The sequence below is a fragment of the Bombina bombina genome, chromosome 7 (genome assembly GCF_027579735.1).
Source record: "Bombina bombina isolate aBomBom1 chromosome 7, aBomBom1.pri, whole genome shotgun sequence".
Taxonomy (NCBI): domain Eukaryota; kingdom Metazoa; phylum Chordata; class Amphibia; order Anura; family Bombinatoridae; genus Bombina; species Bombina bombina.
The window spans coordinates 459,114,396-459,137,395 of NC_069505.1; the positions used below are offsets into that span (position 1 = coordinate 459,114,396).

The 23,000-nt window shown below is 44.0% G+C and overlaps 1 protein-coding gene across 3 annotated transcripts in view; it reads left to right on the forward strand.

Moving 5' to 3' along the window:
* The window catches only part of LOC128666721 (gastrula zinc finger protein XlCGF8.2DB), a 113,863-nt gene that overhangs the window by 5,820 nt on the left and 85,043 nt on the right, over positions 1–23,000 (forward strand). For 2 of the 3 annotated variants that reach the window (XM_053721467.1, XM_053721468.1), the window contains exons 1-2: positions 4,713–11,610; positions 12,380–12,506. In XM_053721467.1, coding sequence (XP_053577442.1) covers positions 12,386–12,506 — 121 coding nt within the window. In that variant the 5' untranslated portion in view covers positions 4,713–11,610; positions 12,380–12,385. Of the gene's footprint in view, positions 1–4,712; positions 11,611–12,379; positions 12,507–23,000 lie in introns of those variants that run through there. The other variant, XM_053721466.1, reaches the window with a different exon arrangement.

Below are 23,000 nucleotides of genomic sequence, written 5' to 3' on the forward strand. Positions count from 1 at the left end.
ACTGACCCGTCAGATTATATGTCCGGAGCCCCAAATGGAGTCTGCCTGTCACCTATCACCAGGACCACTGGACTTAGCTACAACCTTACGTGCAAGGTTGTTATAGAAAGTTACTGTGCTTTTTTGTATACACTGTCTGGTGGGTGCTAATTTGTACCAACTGTGTGCGAGCTTGGGGCTTATGCTTATAAAGTGTGCACGCATATTCGCCTCAGGCGAATAGAATGTCTACGCACAAGAGGCTGATGTATGAGCACTGTATATAAGGCTTAAAGATATTCACTGTGTGTGCTTAGGGCTGTTTCTGATAATATCAAGTGTTTATAAACATGTTACTTATCCTCCTTTGATATTTGTATTCACTATTCAGAACTTTGGTTTCCTTCTCTGCTGGTTTCAAATATCATCATGTAATGGTACTTATGTGTGTGCTCTGTGTACCATGCCAGTGCTGTGCTGCTCACCTTATGCTAAGGATAGACATGTAACTCAATAGAACAGGGGAGGGCTGTACATTTTTAGCCATTTTGGGCCGAAATTCCAATTGCACATTTTCGGCGGCCCAAATTTTGGTGCATCGCTAGTATTATTCTTTATTTAGTTCTGTGTAACAGAATCAGATTTAACCGTTTTTGTTTTGTTACCAATTATCAAAATAAAGTATAGTCCTAGAAAACTATTATTATATGCAAAACAGTAAGTCAAGTAATAAACTCAAACAGCAGCTCTAGGCTGGCATCAAATTTAAAATATGCTACACAATAATTTTGCCGAAAATAAAAGGCAAAAAAAACGAAAACCGAAATAACAAAAAATGCTATTTTCGGCCGAAACTTTCTGCGGCCGAAATTTCGGTGCATCCCTACTAAGCATACAACTATACCTATCGAAGACAGTCGTGCTTTCAAAGATCCTATGGATAAAAAATTAGAGGGTCTCCTGAAGAAAATTTTTGTTCATCAGGGTTTTTTCTCTCCAACCTATTGCGTGCATTGTTCCTGTAACTACTGCAGCTGCTTTCTGGTTTGAGGTTCTAGAAGAGGCTCTTCAGATGGAGACTCCATTAGAGGAGATTATGGACAGAATTAAGGCCCTCAAGTTGGCTAATTCTTTTATTACTGATGCCGCATTTCAACTGGCTAAATTAGCGGCAAAGAATTCAGGTTTTGCCATTTTAGCACGCAGGGCGTTATGGCTTAAGTCCTGGTCTGCTGATGTGTCATCTAAATCTAGACTTTTGAACATCCCTTTCAAAGGAAATACCCTATTCGGGCCTGAACTGAAAGAGATTATTTCAGACATCACTGGAGGGAAAGGTCATACCCTTCTTCAGGATAGATCAAATAAGATGAGGACCAAACAAAATAATTTTCGTTCCTTTCGGAACTTTAAGAGTGGTCCTGCTTCAGCTTCCTCTGCTTCAAAGCAAGAGGAGAATTTTGCCCAATCCAAGTCAGTCTGGAGACCTAACCAGGCTTGGAACAAGGGTAAACAGGCCAAGAAGCCTGCAGCTGCCTCTAGGACAGCATGAAGGGGTAGACCGGATCTAGTAGGGGGCAGACTCTCTCTCTTCGCTCCGGCTTGGGCAAGAGATGTTCACGATCCCTGGGTTTTAGAAATTGTGTCCCAGGGATATATTCTGGAATTCAAAGACTCCCTTCCAAGGGGGAGATTTCTCATTTCTTGACTGTCTGTAAACCAGACAAAGAGAGAGGCGTTCTTACGCCGTGTAGAAGACTTACATACTATGGGGTGATCCGCCCAGTCCCAAAAGAGGAACAGGGGCTAGGGTTCTACTCAAACCTGTTTGTGGTTCCCAAAAAAGAGGGAACTTTCAGACCAATCTTGGATATCAAAATTCTAAACAAGTTCCTCAAAGTTCCATCATTCAAGATGGAGACTATTCGGACTATTCTACCTCTGATCCAGGAGGGTCAATATATGACTAACGTGGACTTAAAGCATGTGTATCTACACATCCCTATTCACAGAAATCATCATCAATTTCTCAGATTCGCCTTTCTATTCAGGCATTACCAGTTTGTGGCCCTTCCCTTCGGGTTGATCACGGCTCCAAGAATTTTCACAAAGGTGCTAGGGTCCCTTCTGGCGGTTCTACGACCACGGGGCATAGCAGTGGCGCCTTATCTAGACAACATCTTAATTCAGGCGTCGTTTTTCCAGCTAGCCAAGTCTTACACGGACATCATGTTGGCTTTTCTGAGATCTCACGGGTGGAAGGTGAACATGAAAAAGAGTTCTCTCTTCCCTATTACAAGAGTTTCCTTTCTAGGGACTCTGATAGATTCGGTAGAAATGAAAATATTTCTGACGGAGGTCAGAAAATCAAAACTCTTAACCTCTTGCAGAGCTCTTCATTCCATTCCTCGGCCATCAGTGGCTCAGTGTTTGGGGGTAATCGGACTCATGGTAGCGGCAATGGACATAGTTCCTTTTGCCCGCCTACACCTCAGACCACTGCAACTAGGCATGCTCAAACAGTGGAATGGGGATTATGCAGATTTATCTCCTCAACTGGACCAGGAGACCAGAGATTCTCTTCTCTGGTGGTTGTCTCAGGACCACCTGTCTCAGGGAATGTACTTCCGCATGCCAGAGTGGCTAATTGTAATGACAGATGCCAGCCTGCTAGGCTGGGGTGCAGTCTGAAACTCCCTGAAAGCACAGGGCTTATGGTCTTGGGAGGAATCTCTTCTTCCGATAAACATTCTAGAACTGAGAGCGATATTCAATGCGCTTCAGGCATGGCCTCAGCTTGCTGCGGCCAAATTCATCAGGTTTCAGTCTAGCGATGATGGAGGTAACCAAAATAATCCGAAGGGCAGAGGATCACTCTTGCCATCTCTCAGCAATCTACATCTCAGGAGTAGAGAACTGGGAGACGGATTTCCTAAGTCGTCAGACTTTTCATCCGGATTAGTGGGAACTCCATCCGGAGGTATTTGCTCAGCTGATTCAGCTATGGGGCACACCAGAATTGGATCTGTTGGCGTCCCGTCAGAATGCCAAACTTCCTTGTTACGGGTCCAGGTCCCGGGATCCCAAGGCGGTGCTGATAGATGCTCTAGCAGTGCCTTGGTCCTTCAATCTGGCCTATGTATTTCCACCGTTTCCTCTCCTCCCACGTCTGGTTGCCAGAATCAAGCAGGAGAGAGCTTTGGTGATTCTGATAGCACCTGCGTGGCCACGCAGGACTTAGTATGCAGACCTAGTGGACATGTCCTCGGTTCCACCGTGGACTCTGCCAATGAGGCGGGACCGTCTAATCCAAGGTCCTTTCACGCATCCAAATCTAATTTCTCTACGTCTGACTGCTTGGAGATTGAACGCCTGATTCTATCAAAGCGTGGTTTTCTCTGAGTCGGTTATTGATACCCTGATTCAGGCTAGAAAGCCTGTCACCAGGAAGATCTATCATAAGATTTGGCGCAAATATCTTTATTGGTGTGAATCCAAAGGTTACTTGTGGAGTAAGATTAGGATTCCTAGAATATTGTTTTTTCTCCACGAAGGTTTGGAGAAGGGATTATCAGCTAGTTCCCTAAAAGGGCAAATATCTGCTTTGTCTATTTTACTACACAAACGTCTGGCAGATGTCCCAGACGTTCAAGCATTTAGTCAGACTTTGGTCAGAATTAAGCCTGTGTTTAAACCTGTTGCTCCGCCATGGAGTTTGAATTTAGTTCTTAAAGTTCTTCATGGGGTTCCGTTTGAACCTATGCATTCCATAGATATTAAGCTTCTATCTTGGAAAGTTCTGTTTTTAGTTGCTATCTCTTCGGCTCGAATAGTTTCTGAGCTATCTGCTTTACAGTGCGATTCCCCTTATCTTATTTTCCATGCAGATAAGGTGGTTTTGCGTACCAAACCTGGGTTTCTTCCTAAGGTTGTTTCTAATAAGAATTTCAATCAAGAGATTGTTGTTCCTTCACTGTGTCCTAATCCTTCTTCAAAGAAGGAACGTCTATTGCACAGTCTTGATGTGGTTTGTGCTTTAAAGTTCTACTTACAAGCAACTAAAGATTTCCGTCAAACATCTTCATTGTTTGTTGTTTATTCTGGTAAGCGGAGAGGTCTAAAGGCTACGGCTACCTCTCTTTCCTTTTGACTGATAAGCATTATCCGTTTGGCCTATGAGACTGCTGGACAGCAGCCTCCTGAAAGAATTACTGCTCATTCTTCTAGAGCTGTGGCTTCCACATGGGTTTTTAAAAATGAGGCTTCTGTTGAACAGATTTGTAATGCGGCGACTTGGTTTTCGCTTCATACTTTTTCCAAATTTTACAAATTTGATACTTTTGCTTCTTCGGAGGCTATTTTTGAGAGACAGGTTCTACAAGCAGTGGTGCCTTCCGTTTTAAGGTCCTGTCTTGTCCCTTCCTTCAGCCGTGTCCTAAAGCTTTGGTATTGGTATCCCACAAGTAAGGATGAATCCGTGGACTCGATACATTTTACAAGAGAAAACATAATTTATGCTTACCTGATAAATGTATTTCTCTTGTGATGTATCGAGTCCACAGCCCGCCCTGTTTATTAAGACAGGCATATATATTTTTATTTTAAAACTTTCAGTCACCACTGCACCCTATAGTTTCTCCTTTTTCTTCCTAGCCTTCTGTCGAATGAATGGGGGGTGGAGCTAAGGGGGGAGCTATATAGACAGCTCTGCTGTGGGTGCTCTCTCTGCCACTTCCTGTAGGGGAGGAGAATATCCCACAAGTAAGGATGAATCCGTGGACTCGATACATCACAAGAGAAATAAATTTATCAGGTAAGCATAAATTATGTTTTATCCAGCCTTCTCCTCTCTATGACTGCAGGTGTTTAAAAGAGAACCTACAGTCAGTATTTATCCAGCCTTCTCCTTTCTATGACTGCAGGTAATCACAAGAGAACCTACAGTCAGTTTTTATTCAGCCTTCTCCTCCCTATGACTGCAGGTGCTCACAAGAGAACCTACAGTCAGTATTACCCAGACTTCTCCTCCCTATGACTGCAGGTGCTCACAAGAGAACCTACAGTCAGTATTTACCTATACTTCACCTCCCTGTGACTGCAGGTGCTCACAAGAGACCCTACAGTCAGTATTTATCCAGCCTTCTCCTCCATATGACTGCAGGTGCTAACAAGAGAACCTACAGTCAGTATTTATCCAGCCTTCTCCTCCCGATGACTGCAGGTGCTCACAAGAGAACATACAGTCAGTATTTATCCAGCCTTCTCCTCCCTATGACTGCAGGTGCTCACAAAAGAACATACAGTCAATATTTACCTATACTTCACCTCCCTGTGACTGCAGGTGCTAACAAGATAACCTACAGTCAGTATTTATCCAGCCTTCTCCTCCATATGACTGCAGGTGATCACAAGAGAAACTACAGTCAGTATTTATCCAGCCTTCTCCTCCATATGACTGCAGGTGCTCACAAGAGAACCTACAGTCAGTATTTACCCAGACGTCTCCTCCCTGTGACTGCAGTTGCTCACAAGAGAACCTACAGTCAATATTTATCCAGCCTTTTGCTCCATATGACTGCAGGTGCTAACAAGAGAACCTACAGTCAGTATTTATCCAGCCTTCTCCTCCATATGACTGCAGGTGCTAACAAGGGAACCTAAAGTCAGTATTTATCCAGCCTTCTCCTCCATATGACTGCAGATGCTCACAAGAGAACCTACAGTCAGTATTTATCCAACCTTCTCCTCCCTAGGACTGCAGGTGATCACAAGAGAACCTACAGTCAGTATTTATCCAGCCTTCTCCTCCCTATGACTGCAGGTGCTAACAAGAGTACCTGCAGTCAGTATTTATACAGCCTTTTCCTTCCTATGACTGTAGGTACTCACAAGAGAACCTGCAATCCGTATTTATCAATCAGCGATCATCGGAAGAAACCTGCAGTCCGTACTTGTCAAGCAGAGGTCATCAGACAGAACCTGCAGTCCGTACTTGTCAAGCAGAGGTCGTCAGACAGGAGAACCTGCAGTCTGTACTTGTCAAGCAGAGGTCGTCAGACAGGAGAACCTGCAGTCCGTACTTGTCAAGCAGAGGTCGTCAGACAGGAGAACCTGCAGTCCGTACTTGTCAAGCAGAGGTCGTCAGACAGGAGAACCTGCAGTCTGTACTTGTCAAACAGAGGTCATCAGATCGCTGCTTTCCTAACCTTTTCTCCACCTCTAAGGTGGTGAATTTCAATCTCCCTGGTCTTGTCCGACTAGGGAGATTGACAGCTCCTCCCCGTGTGTGATTGGCTGTGCACAGGCAGGGGGCGGTGTTGCACAAGAGTGCATATGTACGCTCCTGTCCACCGCAGCATGATAAATCGACCCCATAGGGCCAGATTACAAGTGGAGCGCTAAATATAGTTTTGATTGAAGCGATATTTGCACTCCACTGTGTAATACCAGCACACGATCATGTGCGCTGGTATTACATGTTTTCAGCAATGCGAATGTGATCTCACGCTCGCAATGCTGGGAAGCATTGCGCTTATGAGAGCGCTCTTCCATAGGCTCCTTTGAGAGATGGCATCAGAACTTCAGCGCCAGCGAAGGGGGTAAGTTGTGCAGCGATGGCAGCAAATATAAATATATATGTATATACACATATTAACACATACATACATACACACACATATATATAGTTCATCAAAGGAAGAAGTATGAGATCCACGCCAGGGTAAAATAAAACTTGACTTTTATTCATATGTTTAAAACAATTACAACAATGGAGGAATCGGCAGGTTTGCAGAGTAGACGCAGCACTAGGCTTACGCGTTTCGGCTGTTAAGCCGTAGTCATAGCCTATAGTGCTGTGTTTGCTACTGCTATTTAAAATAAAGACACAGTAATCCTATTGGCTCTAAGTTAATTGATGATTAAAAACACACAAATACGCTACTCTTGCTAAATGCCAGCAAGAATGAATATATAGAAACACATTTTGTAATTGCATAGTTACTTAAAGCAATATATTGATCATTGAAACTAACTTGTGATTAAGAAAAGGTTATTTATTTTCTATTAGCAATGTTGTTATAAGAAAATTGTTGTGTTAATTTATGTTATGTGTCAAGTACCCCATTTGTGGTGTAATGAAAAAATGCAGATTACAGATGCACTCAGCAGCAAGTGGAATGGGGTTCAAACCTCTTCTCTTAATGTTTGCTGTGTAGAATAAGCTATAGATTTCTATTTTTGTATTTCGCTTTTATTTATTTATGTATAAAGCCATCTGACCTTACTCCCTGTCATGTCAATGCATTTGCTGTATGTTGATCTCCAGTTTTCTTCCCCTAAGGGTGAATTAACTATATCCTGAAGAACAAAAAGACATGTTGCACCTTTAATCAATGTCAACAATTTAATACCCACATTAGTGTGTTTTGAACCCATATGTGGGTATACACATATACCTTGAGTGACCTGGTTTTTAATTCCCCTAACTTTAAATGTGGATAAATTGTGCTGTTGTCCTATTGTGTACCTCTTGTAATATTATCCTTACTATTATGGCTGGGCATACAAACAGAATTGAACAGGATGGGATTGTGGTATATGTGCAGATCCATCTCACACATTGGATTTATTCCCAATAATTTATTAAATCGAATCTGGAATTTAATCCTTTGGGAACTCTAGTGTCTAATTTGAAAATCCAAAAGATTTCTCTTTTGGCTAAAAGTTGCTCGAGGTCACCGCCCCGCTTGGGCAATACCACCTTTTCAATGGCACACCACCTGAAGGTGCCTAGTGAGCTTTTATGTTTTTGGGCAAAGTGTTGCACAAGCAGAGTGGTTGCCTTACCTTGACTTATTGTGGATAGATGTAACCTAATTCGAGTATTGACATCCCTTGACGTGAGACCCACGTACTGTTTCCTGCAAGCTGTACAAGTTATCAGATATATGACATGAGTGGTTCTGCAATTTAAACAGGCACGTATATCATATTTGATATCATGTGCCACAGACTCAAACTCCTTGGTGACCTGTACAAACTCGCAGGGACGACAGTGGTGGCTCCCACATCTGTACATGCCTACATGTGTTAGCCATGAACTGTTCGTATTGGATGATTTCCTTAATTGAGTGGGTGCTAGTATGGACCCTAGAGTCTTGCTCTTTTTGTATGAGCATCTGATTCCTGTTTTAACTACTTGTTGTAGTTGGTCGTCTGCCGCAAGGATTGAAAAATTCTTTCTCACTATTTTGCATATGTCAATATTGAGAACTGTATTCAGTTACAAAATTAACTCTGTCACAAGTAAAGCCTTTCTTCTCTGTTCTGTTGTATTTAAGTAGTTCTGATCTCGAAATACCTTCTACTACTGCCTCTGCTTTCTCCAAATCCCTTTGTGGGTATTTCCTTTTTCTCAAATTTTGTTTAAGATCATTGGCCTTGTTTGTGAAATCTGAGGGGTCAGAGCAATTGCGCTTCAGCCTAATTAGTTGGCCATTTGCTATTGCGAATCTTATCTGCTTTGGATGGCAGCTCTGGCCATGGAGTATAGTATTGCCTGTTATGGGTTTTTGATACACACATGTGGACACTTTTTGTCCCAAGGTACCTCTGAGCGATAAATCCAAGAAATGTGTTTCCACAGGATTGATTTCATGAGTGAATCTCAAACCCATATCATTGTTGTTTATGTAAGTCATAAACAATTCAATGCTTTCCTCTGACCCCTTCCAGACCAACAACCGGTCATCTATATACCTGTAATAAAGTTGTATGTTGTGTTTGTGAGGGTTGCTATCTCCATAGATGCGGCACAGCTCCCACCAGCCTAGATATAAATTGGCGTAGGATGGGGCAAATTTCGCTCCCATAGCTGTGCCGCACCTCTGGAGATAGCAATCCCCCTCAAATTGAAAAAAATTGTGAGTCAGGAGGAAGGCCTGAAAATCAGTACTGTAGTTGGAATAGTTATGCAGAAAGAATTGTATTGCTTCCAGTCCTTTGTTGTGGGGAATGGAAGAATACAGTGCGGCAACATCCACCGTGAGCCACATATAACCACTTGCCCACTCAAACTGTTCTACAATGTTGATGACATGTTTAGTGTCCTTCAGATGGGATGCCAATTGTATCACCAGAGGCTGCAGGATCGAATCAGTCCATTGTGACAGGTGTTCCAAAAGTGAGCCAATGCCACTCACTATTGGCCTTCCCTGTACATTGGTGACAGATTTGTGAACTTTGGGAAGATGGTGGAAACAGGGGATCCGTGGATGTGATACATAAAGATATGCCACTGTCTGGTCATCCAGAAACCCCTGTTCCCTACCATCGTCCAAGATATTCTTAAGTTCTAACTGGTAAGCTCGTGTAGGATCTTTGTCCAATTTGACATAATCATGTGGATTATGTAATTGGCGGTGGGCCTCAACTACATAATCGACCCTATTCATCACAACCATCGCACCGCCTTTATCTGCGGTGCGTATGACCAAGTTATTGTTGTTCTCTAGGTCATTCAGTGCTTTTCTTTGATTAAAAGACAGGTTGTGTTTGATGTCAGTGCATGTAGTGGCCAGATTAATCAAATCTGTTTCAACCCTTTGTTGGAAGGTTTCCAAAATAGTTCCTCTATTTTGAATTGGGTAAAATGTTGAATTGTTTTTAAAACTCGATGCCCTGCTGATAGTGTTAGAGTGAGTTCTGGACTCATTCTCCAAGGAGTGTAGGGCCACCACATCACAGAGTTCATTAAAATCATGGAGAGTATCTTTCTCTTGATTCTGTGAGGTTGCTCCTTCCACACTGTTTGGAGTCATGTCTGTCGTACCAAAATGTTTTTTCAAAGTTAAATTCCTAATAAGGCGATTCACATCCAACAAAGTTTGGAACAGATTAAAATTACTCGTAGGTAAAAAACCCAGTCCTAAAGACAACACTTGTACTTGTTCATTAGAAAGTGTATTGGAAGAAAGATTTAACACATTATGAATCATTTGTACTTGGTTTGCGGGCGATTGCCCCTCAGTTGGTATCTCCCTGACCCTTCCCCTTGCGTCTGCTGGGTTCCCCCCATATGACCTGAGGGAATACCTGTTAAAGATCAGGGTTTACGGTCCCTTGAGCATTTGTAGTTTGCATGGAATCCTGTACATGTGATATACTATGTGTCTGCATAGGTTCATAGTGAGTTACATGTTGCAATTGTTTATTTTCTTTCTGTCTAACAGATGACCCACCTAATGGCCTTGCCATAGGACCTGCCATATGACCTGTGTGTGTAACAGAAGTAATAGCCAAATTATGGGGTGCAGAAGGGACTCCAATATTGGAGGCAATCGCAGGTGCAGTGCACTCTGTTAATCCTTCTTCAGAGTAATATTCTGAGTCACTTCCTGAGAATGTGACATTTTTTTGTTGTTTATTACCTCTGCGTCTGCGATTGCCTCGTTTTTTATGAGGAAACGGAGTACGTCTAAATTCTCCCCTCTTCTTTCTGTTCCAAATGTATACTGTGTCTGTCTGATAGTCTGATCTATCCCTTAGAAACTTAGAGTGCTTATTCTCCATTACAACACTTTTACCCCTAGCCACAATGCCTCTGAGTATGGTGTCAAATTTCCCAAACTGTGGATCATTTATACGTTTATCTATCTCAGTTTGTAACTCTGAGATTTCATTTTTATCCCAATTAACTGTCTTGATTTAAGATCTTTTAACCAATTCATCAATTTCATTGAACAATTAGTTAGAGTCAAATTCCAGTCCTTAATAAAATCTTTTTCATTTAAATCCACATCAAATGTTGGGAATTTAAAAAGTCTCAATCCTCTAGGAATCATTCCCAATTCAAGGTATTTATATACGTGTGTATATATTAACACATACATATATAAGCATATAGATAGATATATACAGGGAACACACAGTTCACATTGACTGCAATGTAACAGCATTTTTTTTCTTCTAACACCCCACTCCCACCAACTTTAGCCCCAAAATACTGCTTAGTGCAATTGTTTTATTAAAAAATAAAGATGCTGCCATCTTTATTTTTTAATAAACTACACTAGACCGTATTTTAGGGCACATTTATAAAATGTATCAGATATCTGAAGTCTGGTTAATTTTATAAGCCCTAATTGCTACAGCAAGCTCGAAGTAGCAATAACCAGCCACTTGTAATTGTTGATTAATTATTGTGCGCCCACAAACAGGCACATTTGCCCATTTGCAGGAGCGCAATAATTTATTGCTCCACTTGTAATCTTGCCTATAATTTTTATGTCACATCATTTTATTATTGTCTTCAAAAATAGATCACTACACTTGGAAGAGGGATATTAGCTCCCAAATAGCTAACCAGATATATGTAGTCATTAACTTGAATGGTTTCGTTGTCAGTGAAGTTTGTGTGACATAGACCCAAATCTGTAAGTTTATGTAACATTTATACTCTCTAGTTCTAGGTCATTGTTACTGTGAGTGACAAGTGAGTACCTGTTAGTTTCACACACATCCCTAAAAGACCACAACCAGTTCCTGAAGTATTAAGCTTATTCACATGTGACCAACAAGAAGACGTCTGAGAACAACCAAACCACAGAGATCTACATACTGACTGGTGAGGTGAGGACGATTAGTCATATTGTCACTTAACTGCTGCTGAGCGGCCTTCATACAACACACACACACAGCACAACCAAAGGGGGAGTAAGCACACTGACTATATGGTCTATTCATGGTCACTGGCCGAGCTCTGGGTTTATTCATGGCCTTTATACAACACACATAGTACAACCCCAGGGGAAGTGAGCACACTGACTATATGGTCTGTTTATGGTCACTGGCAGAGCTCTGGGTTTATTCATGGTCTTTATACAACACACACAGCACAACCCCAGGGGGAGTGAGCACACTGACTATATGGTCTATTCATGGTAACTGGCCGAGCTCTGGGTTTATTCTTGGCCTTTCTACAACACACATAGTACAACCCCAGGGGGATTGAGCACACTGACCATATGGTCTGTTAATTGTAATCGGTCGAGCTCTGGGTTTGTTCATGGCCTTTATACAACACACACAGCACAACCCCAGGGGGAGTGAGCAGACTGACTATATGGTCTGTTCATGGTCACTGGCCGAGCTCTGGGTTTATTCATGGTCTTTATACAACACACACACAGTACAACCCAGGGGGATTGAGCACACTGACAATATGGTCTGTTCATGGTCATTGGCTGAGCTCTGGGTTTGTTCATGGTCTGTATACAACACACACAGCACAACCCCAGGGGGAGTGAGCACACTGACCATATGGTCAGTGTAGTCTGTGTGGTTTACACTTTAAGTTAAATCCTGTTTTAATGGTTTGATTTATTTTTTAAATTTTAAGGAACAAATGGAGTTTGATGAAGTTGCAGTTTATTTCTCGGAGGAGGAGTGGGGCTGTTTAACTGAAGAACAAAAAGAGCTTTATAAGGATGTGATGATGGAGAATTACCAGACCCTCAGGTCTCTAGGTAATAATTTATATAACTCTACAGGGAATGGGACAAAGACGCATATAAGTGACACATAAGCTAGTGTTAAACACATATAAGTGACACATAAGCTAGTGTTAAACACATATAAATGACACATAATCTAGTGTTAAACACATATATAAGTGACACATAATCTAGTGATAAACACATATAAGTGACACATAATCTAGTGTTAAACGGCTATAAAATCTGTGTGTTGTTATTACAGACATTTGTTACATAATAAAATCATAAAGGAGATATACAGCCCTGTGTACCTTCCTTTGTACTGCTTCCTGCCCTGTGTACCTTCCCTGTTTACTGCTCCTGCCCTGTGTACCTTCCCTGTGTACCTTCCCTGTGTACTGCTCCTGCCCTGTGTACCTTCCCTTGTACTGCTCCTGCCCTGTGTACCTTCCCTTGTACTGCTCCTGCCCTGTGTACCTTCCCTTGTACTGCACCTGCCCTGTGTACCTTCCCTTGTACTGCACCTGCCCTGTGTACCTTCCCTTGTACTGCTCCCTGCCCTGTGTACCTTCCCTTGTACTGCTCCTGCCCTGTGTACCCTTCCCTTGTACTGCTCCTGCCCTGTGTACCCTTCCCTTGTGCTGCTCCTGCCCTGTGTACCCTTCCCTTGTGCTGCTCCCTGCCCTGTGTAACCTTCCCTTGTGCTGCTCCCTGCCCTGTGTAACCTTCCCTTGTGCTGCTCCCTGCCCTGTGTAACCTTCCCTTGTGCTGCTCCCTGCCCTGTGTAACCTTCCCTTGTGCTGCTCCCTGCCCTGTGTAACCTTCCCTTGTACTGCTCCCTGCCCTGTGTAACCTTCCCTTGTACTGCTCCCTGCCCTGTGTAACCTTCCCTTGTACTGCTCCCTGCCCTGTGTAACCTTCCCTTGTACTGCTCCCTGCCCTGTGTAACCTTCCCTTGTACTGCTCCCTGCCCTGTGTAACCTTCCCTTGTACTGCTCCCTGCCCTGTGTAACCTTCCCTTGTACTGCTCCCTGCCCTGTGTAACCTTCCCTTGTACTGCTCCCTGCCCTGTGTAACCTTCCCTTGTACTGCTCCCTGCCCTGTGTAACCTTCCCTTGTACTGCTCCCTGCCCTGTGTAACCTTCCCTTGTACTGCTCCCTGCCCTGTGTAACCTTCCCTTGTACTGCTCCCTGCCCTGTGTAACCTTCCCTTGTACTGCTCCCTGCCCTGTGTAACCTTCCCTTGTACTGCTCCCTGCCCTGTGTAACCTTCCCTTGTACTGCTCCCTGCCCTGTGTAACCTTCCCTTGTACTGCTCCCTGCCCTGTGTAACCTTCCCTTGTACTGCTCCCTGCCCTGTGTAACCTTCCCTTGTACTGCTCCCTGCCCTGTGTAACCTTCCCTTGTACTGCTCCCTGCCCTGTGTAACCTTCCCTTGTACTGCTCCCTGCCCTGTGTAACCTTCCCTTGTGCTGCTCCCTGCCCTGTGTAACCTTCCCTTGTACTGCTCCCTGCCCTGTGTAACCTTCCCTTGTACTGCTCCCTGCCCTGTGTAACCTTCCCTTGTGCTGCTCCCTGCCCTGTGTAACCTTCCCTTGTACTGCTCCCTGCCCTGTGTAACCTTCCCTTGTACTGCTCCCTGCCCTGTGTAACCTTCCCTTGTACTGCTCCCTGCCCTGTGTAACCTTCCCTTGTACTGCTCCCTGCCCTGTGTAACCTTCCCTTGTACTGCTCCCTGCCCTGTGTAACCTTCCCTTGTACTGCTCCCTGCCCTGTGTAACCTTCCCTTGTACTGCTCCCTGCCCTGTGTAACCTTCCCTTGTACTGCTCCCTGCCCTGTGTAACCTTCCCTTGTACTGCTCCCTGCCCTGTGTAACCTTCCCTTGTACTGCTCCCTGCCCTGTGTAACCTTCCCTTGTACTGCTCCCTGCCCTGTGTACCTTCCCTTGTACTGCTCCCTGCCCTGTGTACCTTCCCTTGCACTGCTCCCTGCTTGATCATCTTGTTGAGGTGCCACCACCAGTTATACATCACACAAGCCGCGTTCGGGCAGCGCTCAGGAGCTAGTGGGGGTGCTCCACTCCCAGCGATGACATGGCGCTAGGTGACGTCACAAGCAAGGGAGCTTAGAAAAAACGTTTGCATGCGCAAAGGGATCTGCTGCACAATAATGGACTGCGCATGCAAAAGTTTTCACTAAGCTCCCTTGTAGCTGTTGCACAACACCGGTGTTATACCGATAATGATTTCCCCAGTGTTCGCAAACATCGGAACTCTGACCCACCTCCATTCAGCTGCTCTCAGCTCAGCCCCTGTAGCTTATCCTGCACTGAATAAAGGTGGGTCAGAGTTGCGATGTTTGCCAAGAGGCTGGGGAAATCATTATCGGCATAAAACCGGTGTTGTCCCAACGTAGCTGTGTGGGATTTCGGAGGAGTGGGAGGTATCCTGGGTGTAGTTTGTAGAAGTGGGAGGTAGCCTGGGCGGACGTTAGGCTAGTGTGTTAAGAAACCACCATTCTCTGCATAACACCGGATAAGTCTGACAACAGCATTTAGTAAAGGGCAAAGTGGGGATAGGTTAAGTAGCCTATCTCCACTTTGCCCTGTTCTAAATGCTGCTGTCAGACTTATCCGCCTCACCTGTCCATCCTCTGCAGCTTATAAAAACATGGCAGCCTCCACAGCAACACGTGTGTGGAGGCTGCCATATTGCCAAGCGTCTGAGCTTGCTCTGAAAAGTCCCAGCTTTTCCAGCACGCTGGAAGCGCTGGGACTTACGTCATCAGAGCGCTCAAAAAACGCCAGGCATCTCACTTGCAAGTGTGAGGAAAACGCTCCAAGCGAGTCCCAGTTCGCTTGGAGCGCTGCCCGAACGTGCCCAATATGTGCTACTGGCCCATAGTGATCCGGTCATACGTGTGTGTGATGCTGTAATACACAGTGAGTGCCCAGAGACAAAGGCTCTTCAGCAGCGGCTCTAGTGGGGCTCAGTATCTGGCAACTGTCACCTCTCATAGAGGCAGATTACTTATTTACACTGCAGGGTCTCATGTCACTGTAAGCTGCAAGTGATAGCTATAGAGACAGCACCCCCTGCAGCACTATACACAGAGGATATATTATATGAGGGGCAGATGACTTATTTACACTGCAGGGTCTCATGTCACTGTAAGCTGCAAGTGATAGCCATAGAGACCAGCACCCCCTGCAGCACTATACACAGAGGATATATTATATGGAGGGGCAGATGACTTATTTACAATGCAGGGTCTCATGTCACTGTAAGCTGCAAGTGATAGCCATAGAGACCAGCACCCCCTGCAGCACTATACACAGAGGATATATTATATGGGGGGCAGATGACTTATTTAGACTGCAGGGTCTCATGTCACTGTAAGCTGCAAGTGATAGCTATAGAGACCAGCACCCCCTGCAGCACTATACACAGAGGATATATTATATGGGGGCAGATGACTTATTTACACTGCAGGGTCTCGTGTCACTGTAAGCTACAAGTGATAGCCATAGAGACCAGCACACCCTGCAGCACTATACACAGATGATATATTATATGGGGGGCAGATGACTTATTTACAATGCAGGGTCTCATGTCACTGTAAGCTGCAAGTGATAGCTATAGAGACCAGCACCCCCTGCAGCACTATACACAGAGGATATATTATATGGGGGCAGAATACTTATTTACAATGCAGGGTCTCATGTCACTGTAAGCTACAAGTGATAGCCATAGAGACCAGCACACCCTGCAGCACTATACACAGAGGATATATTATATGGGGGCAGATGACTTATTTACAATGCAGGGTCTCGTGTCACTGTAAGCTACAAGTGATAGCCATAGAGACCAGCACCCCCTGCAGCACTATACACAGAGGATTTATTATATGGGGGGCAGATAACTTATTTAGACTGAAGGGTCTCATGTCACTGTAAGCTGCAAGTGATAGCCATAGAGACCAGCACACCCTGCAGCACTATACACAGAGGATATATTATATGGGGGCAGATTACTTATTTACAATGCAGGGTCTCATGTCACTGTAAGCTGCAAGTGATAGCCATAGAGACCAGCACCCCTGCAGCACTATACACAAAGAATATATTATATGGGGGTCAGATGACTTATTTACAATGCAGGGTCTCATGTCACTGTAAGCTGCAAGTGATAGCTATAGAGACCAGCACCCCCTGCAGCACTATACAGTACACAGAGGATATATTATATGGGGGCAGATGACTTATTTACAATGCAGGGGGTCTCATGTCACTGTAAGCTGCAAGTGATAGCCATAGAGACCAGCATCCCCTGCAGCACTATACACAGAGGATATATTATATGGGGGCAGATGACTTATTTACAATGCAGGGTCATTGTAATCTGCAAGTGATAGCCATAGAGACCAGCGCCCCCTGCAGCACTATACACAGAGGATATATTATATGGGGGCAGATGACTTATTTACAATGCAGGGTCATTGTAATCTGCAAGTGATAGCCATAGAGACCAGCGCCCCCTGCAGCACTATACACAGAGGATATATTATATGGGGGCAGATGACTTATTTACAATGCAGGGTCTCATGTAACTGTAAGCTGCAAGTGATAGCCATATAGACCAGCACCCCCTGCAGCACTATACACAGTGGATATATTACATGGGTTCAGATTACTTATTTATAATGCAGGGTCTCATGTCACTGTAAGTTGCAAGTGATAGCCATAGAGACCAGTACCCCCTGCAGCACTATACACAGAGGATATATTATATGAGGGGCGGATGACTTATTTACAATGCAGGGTCTCATGTCACTGTAAGCTGCAAGTGATAGCTATAGAGACCAGCACCCCCTGCAGCACTATACACAGAGGATTTATTATATGGGGCAGATGACTTATTTACAGTGCAGGGTCTCATGTCACTGTAAGCCGCAAGTGATAACCTTAGAGACAGCACCCCCTGCAGCACTATACACAGAGGATATATTATATGGGGGGGCAGATGACTTATTTACAATGCAGGGTCTCATGTCACTGTAAGCTGCAAGTGATAGCCATACAGACCAGCACCCCCTGCAGCACTATACCCAGAGGTTATATTATATGGGGGTCAGATGACTTATTTACAATGCAGGGTCTCATGTCACTGTAAGCTGCAAGTGATAACCTTAGAGACAGCACCCCCTGCAGCACTATACACAGAGGATATATTATATGGGGGGGGCAGATGACTTATTTACAATGCAGGGTCTCATGTCACTGTAAGCTGTAAGTGATAGCCATAGAGACCAGCACCCCCTGCAGCACTATACACAGAGGATATATTATATGGGTGCAGGTGACTTATTTACAATGCAGGGTCTCATGTCACTGTAAGCTGCAAGTGATAGCCATAGAGACCAGCACCCCCTGCAGCACTATACACAGAGGATATATTATATGGGGGGGCAGATGACTTATTTACAATGCAGGGTCTCATGTCACTGTAAGCTGCAAGTGATAGCCATAGAGACCAGCACCCCCTGCAGCACTATACACAGAGGATATATTATATGGGTGCAGGTGACTTATTTACAATGTAGGGTCTCATGTCACTGTAAGCTGCAAGTGATAGCCATAGAGACCAGCACCCCCTACAGCACTATACACAGAGGATATATTATATGGGGCAGATGACTTATTTACAATGCAGGGTCTCGTGTCACTGTAAGCTGCAAGTGATAGCCATAAAAACCAGCACCCCCTGCAGCACTATACACAGAGGATATATTATGTGGGGGAAGATTACTTATTTACAATGCACGGTCACTGTAAGCTGCAAGTGATAGCCATAGAGACCAGCACCCCCTGCAGCTCTATACACAGAGGATATATTATATGGGGGCAGATGACTTATTTACAATGCAGGGTCTCATGTCACTGTAAGCTGCAAGTGATAGCCATAGAGACCAGCACCCCCTGCAGCACTATACACAGAGGATATATTATATGGGGGCAGATTACTTCTTTACAATGCAGGGTCTCGTGTCACTGTAAGCTGCAAGTGATAGCCATAGAGACCAGCACCCCCTGCAGCACTATACACAGAGGATATATTATATGGGGGCAGATTACTTATTTACAATGCAGGGTCTCATGTCACTGTAAGCTGCAAGTGATAGCCATATACAGGGAGTGCAGAATTATTAGGCAAGTTGTATTTTTGAGGATTAATTTTATTATTGAACAACAACCATGTTCTCAATGAACCCAAAAAACTCATTAATATCAAAGCTGAATAGTTTTGGAAGTAGTTTTTAGTTTGTTTTTAGTTATAGCTATTTTAGGGGGATATCTGTGTGTGCAGGTGACTATTACTGTGCATAATTATTAGGCAACTTAACAAAAAACAAATACAGGGAGTGCAGAATTATTAGGCAAGTTGTATTTTTGAGGATTAATTTTATTATTGAACAACAACCATGTTCTCAATGAACCCAAAAAACTCATTAATATCAAAGCTGAATAGTTTTGGAAGTAGTTTTTAGTTTGTTTTTAGTTATAGCTATTTTAGGGGGATATCTGTGTGTGCAGGTGACTATTACTGTGCATAATTATTAGGCAACTTAACAAAAAACAAATATATACCCATTTCAATTATTTATTTTTACCAGTGAAACCAATATAACATCTCAACATTCACAAATATACATTTCTGACATTCAAAAACAAAACAAAAACAAATCAGTGACCAATATAGCCACCTTTCTTTGCAAGGACACTCAAAAGCCTGCCATCAATGGATTCTGTCAGTGTTTTGATCTGTTCACCATCAACATTGCGTGCAGCAGCAACCACAGCCTCCCAGACACTGTTCAGAGAGGTGTACTGTTTTCCCTCCTTGTAAATCTCACATTTGATGATGGACCACAGGTTCTCAATGGGGTTCAGATCAGGTGAACAAGGAGGCCATGTCATTAGATTTTCTTCTTTTATACCCTTTCTTGCCAGCCACGCTGTGGAGTACTTGGACGCGTGTGATGGAGCATTGTCCTGCATGAAAATCATGTTTTTCTTGAAGGATGCAGACTTCTTCCTGTACCACTGCTTGAAGAAGGTGTCTTCCAGAAACTGGCAGTAGGACTGGGAGTTGAGCTTGACTCCATCCTCAACCCGAAAAGGCCCCACAAGCTCATCTTTGATGATACCAGCCCAAACCAGTACTCCACCTCCACCTTGCTGGCGTCTGAGTCGGACTGGAGCTCTCTGCCCTTTACCAATCCAGCCACGGGCCCATCCATCTGGCCCATCAAGACTCACTCTCATTTCATCAGTCCATAAAACCTTAGAAAAATCAGTCTTGAGATATTTCTTGGCCCAGTCTTGACGTTTCAGCTTGTGTGTCTTGTTCAGTGTTGGTCGTCTTTCAGCCTTTCTTACCTTGGCCATGTCTCTGAGTATTGCACACCATGTGCTTTTGGGCACTCCAGTGATGTTGCAGCTCTGAAATATGGCCAAACTGGTGGCAAGTGGCATCTTGACAGCTGCACGCTTGACTTTTCTCAGTTCATGGGCAGTTATTTTGCGCCTTGGTTTTTCCACACGCTTCTTGTGACCCTGTTGACTATTTTGAATAAAACGCTTGATTGTTCGATGATCACGCTTCAGAAGCTTTGCAATTTTAAGAGTGCTGCATCCCTCTGCAAGATATCTCACTATTTTTGACTTTTCTGAGCCTGTCAAGTCCTTCTTTTGACCCATTTTGCCAAAGGAAAGGAAGTTGCCTAATAATTATGCACACCTGATATAGGGTGTTGATGTCATTAGACCACACCCCTTCTCATTACAGAGATGCACATCACCTAATATGCTTAATTGGTAGTAGGCTTTCGAGCCTATACAGCTTGGAGTAAGACAACATGCATAAAGAGGATGATGTGGTCAAAATACTCATTTGCCTAATAATTCTGCACTCCCTGTATATACCAATTTCAATTATTTATTTTTACCAGTGAAACCAATATAACATCTCAACATTCACAAATATACATTTCTGACATTCAAAAACAAAACAAAAACAAATCAGTGACCAATATAGCCACCTTTCTTTGCAAGGACACTCAAAAGCCTGCCATCCATGGATTCTGTCAGTGTTTTTATCTGTTCACCATCAACATTGCGTGCAGCAGCAACCACAGCCTCCCAGACACTGTTCAGAGAGGTGTACTGTTTTCCCTCCTTGTAAATCTCACATTTGATGATGGACCACAGGTTCTCAATGGGGTTCAGATCAGGTGAACAAGGAGGCCATGTCATTACATTTTCTTCTTTTATACCCTTTCTTGCCAGCCACGCTGTGGAGTACTTGGACGCGTGTGATGGAGCATTGTCCTGCATGAAAATCATGTTTTTCTTGAAGGATACAGACTTCTTCCTGTACCACTGCTTGAAGAAGGTGTCTTCCAGAAACTGGCAGTAGGACTGGGAGTTGAGCTTCACTCCATCCTCAACCCGAAAAGGCCCCACAAGATCATCTTTGATGATACCAGCCCAAACCAGTACTCCACCTCCACCTTGCTGGCGTCTGAGTCGGACTGGAGCTCTCTGCCCTTTACCAATCCAGCCACGGGCCCATCCATCTGGCCCATCAAGACTCACTCTCATTTCATCAGTCCATAAAACCTTAGAAAAATCAGTCTTGAGATATTTCTTGGCCCAGTCTTGACGTTTCAGCTTGTGTGTCTTGTTCAGTGGTGGTCGTCTTTCAGCCTTTCTTACCTTGGCCATGTCTCTGAGTATTGCACACCTTGTGCTTTTGGGCACTCCAGTGATGTTGCAGCTCTGAAATATGGCCAAACTGGTGGCAAGTGGCATCTTGGCAGCTGCACGCTTGACTTTTCTCAGTTCATGGGCAGTTATTTTGCGCCTTGGTTTCTCCACACGCTTCTTGCGACCCTGTTGACTATTTTGAATGAAACGCTTGATTGTTCGATGATCACGCTTCAGAAGCTTTGCAATTTTAAGAGTGCTGCATCCCTCTGCAAGATATCTCACTATTTTTTACTTTTCTGAGCCTGTCAAGTCCTTTTTTTGACCCATTTTGCCAAAGGAAAGGAAGTTGCCTAATAATTATGCACACCTGATATAGGGTGTTGATGTCATTAGACCACACCCCTTCTCATTACAGAGATGCACATCACCTAATATGCTTAATTGGTAGTAGGCTTTCGAGCCTATACAGCTTGGAGTAAGACAACATGCATAAAGAGGATGATGTGGTCAAAATACTCATTTGCCTAATAATTCTGCACCCCCTACAGCACTATACACAGAGGATATATGATATAGGGCAGATTACTTATTTACAATGCATGGTCTCATGTCACTGTAAGCTGCAAGTGATAGCTATAGAGACCAGCACCCCCTGCAGCACTATACACAGAGGATATATTATATGGGAGGCAGATGACTTATTTACAATGCAGGGTCTCATGTCACTGTAAGCTGCAAGTGATAACCTTAGAGACAGCACCCCCTGCAGCACTATACACAGAGGATATATTATATGGGGGCAGATGACTTATTTACACTGCAGGGTCTCATGTCACTGTAAGCTGCAAGTGATAGCCATAGAGACCAGCACCCCCTGCAGCACTATACACAGAGGATATATTATATGGGGGGGCAGATGACTTATTTACAATGCAGGGTCTCATGTCGCTGTGATAGCCATAGAGACCAGCACCCCCTGCAGCACTATACACAGAGGATATATTATATGGGTGCAGGTGACTTATTTACAATGCAGGGTCTCATGTCACTGTAAGCTGCAAGTGATAGCCATACAGACCAACACCCCCTGCAGCACTATACACAGCGGTTATATTATATGGGGGTCAGATGACTTATATACAATGCACGGTCACTGTAAGCTGCAAGTGATAGCCATAGAGACCAGCACCCCCTGCAGCTCTATACACAGAGGATATGTTATATGGGTCAGATGACTTATTTACAATGCAGGGTCTCATGTCACTGTAAGTGATAGCCATAGAGACCAGCACCCCTTGCAGCACTATACACAGAGGATATATTATATGGGGGTCAGATGACTTATTTACAATGCAGGGTCTCATGTCACTGTAAGCTGCAAGTGATAGCTATAGAGACCAGCACCCCCTGCAGCACTATACACAGAGGATATATTATATGGGGGCAGATGACTTATTTACAATGCAGGGTCTCGTGTCACTGTAAGCTGCAAGTGATAGCCATAGAGACCAACACCCCCTGCAGCACTATACCCAGAGGTTATATTATATGGGGGTCAGATGACTTATTTACAATGCAGGGTCTCATGTCACTGTAAGCTGCAAGTGATAACCTTAGAGACAGCACCCCCTGCAGCACTATACACAGAGGATATATTATATGGGGGCAGATGACTTATTTACACTGCAGGGTCTCATGTCACTGTAAGCTGCAAGTGATAGCCATAGAGACCAGCACCCCCTGCAGCACTAAA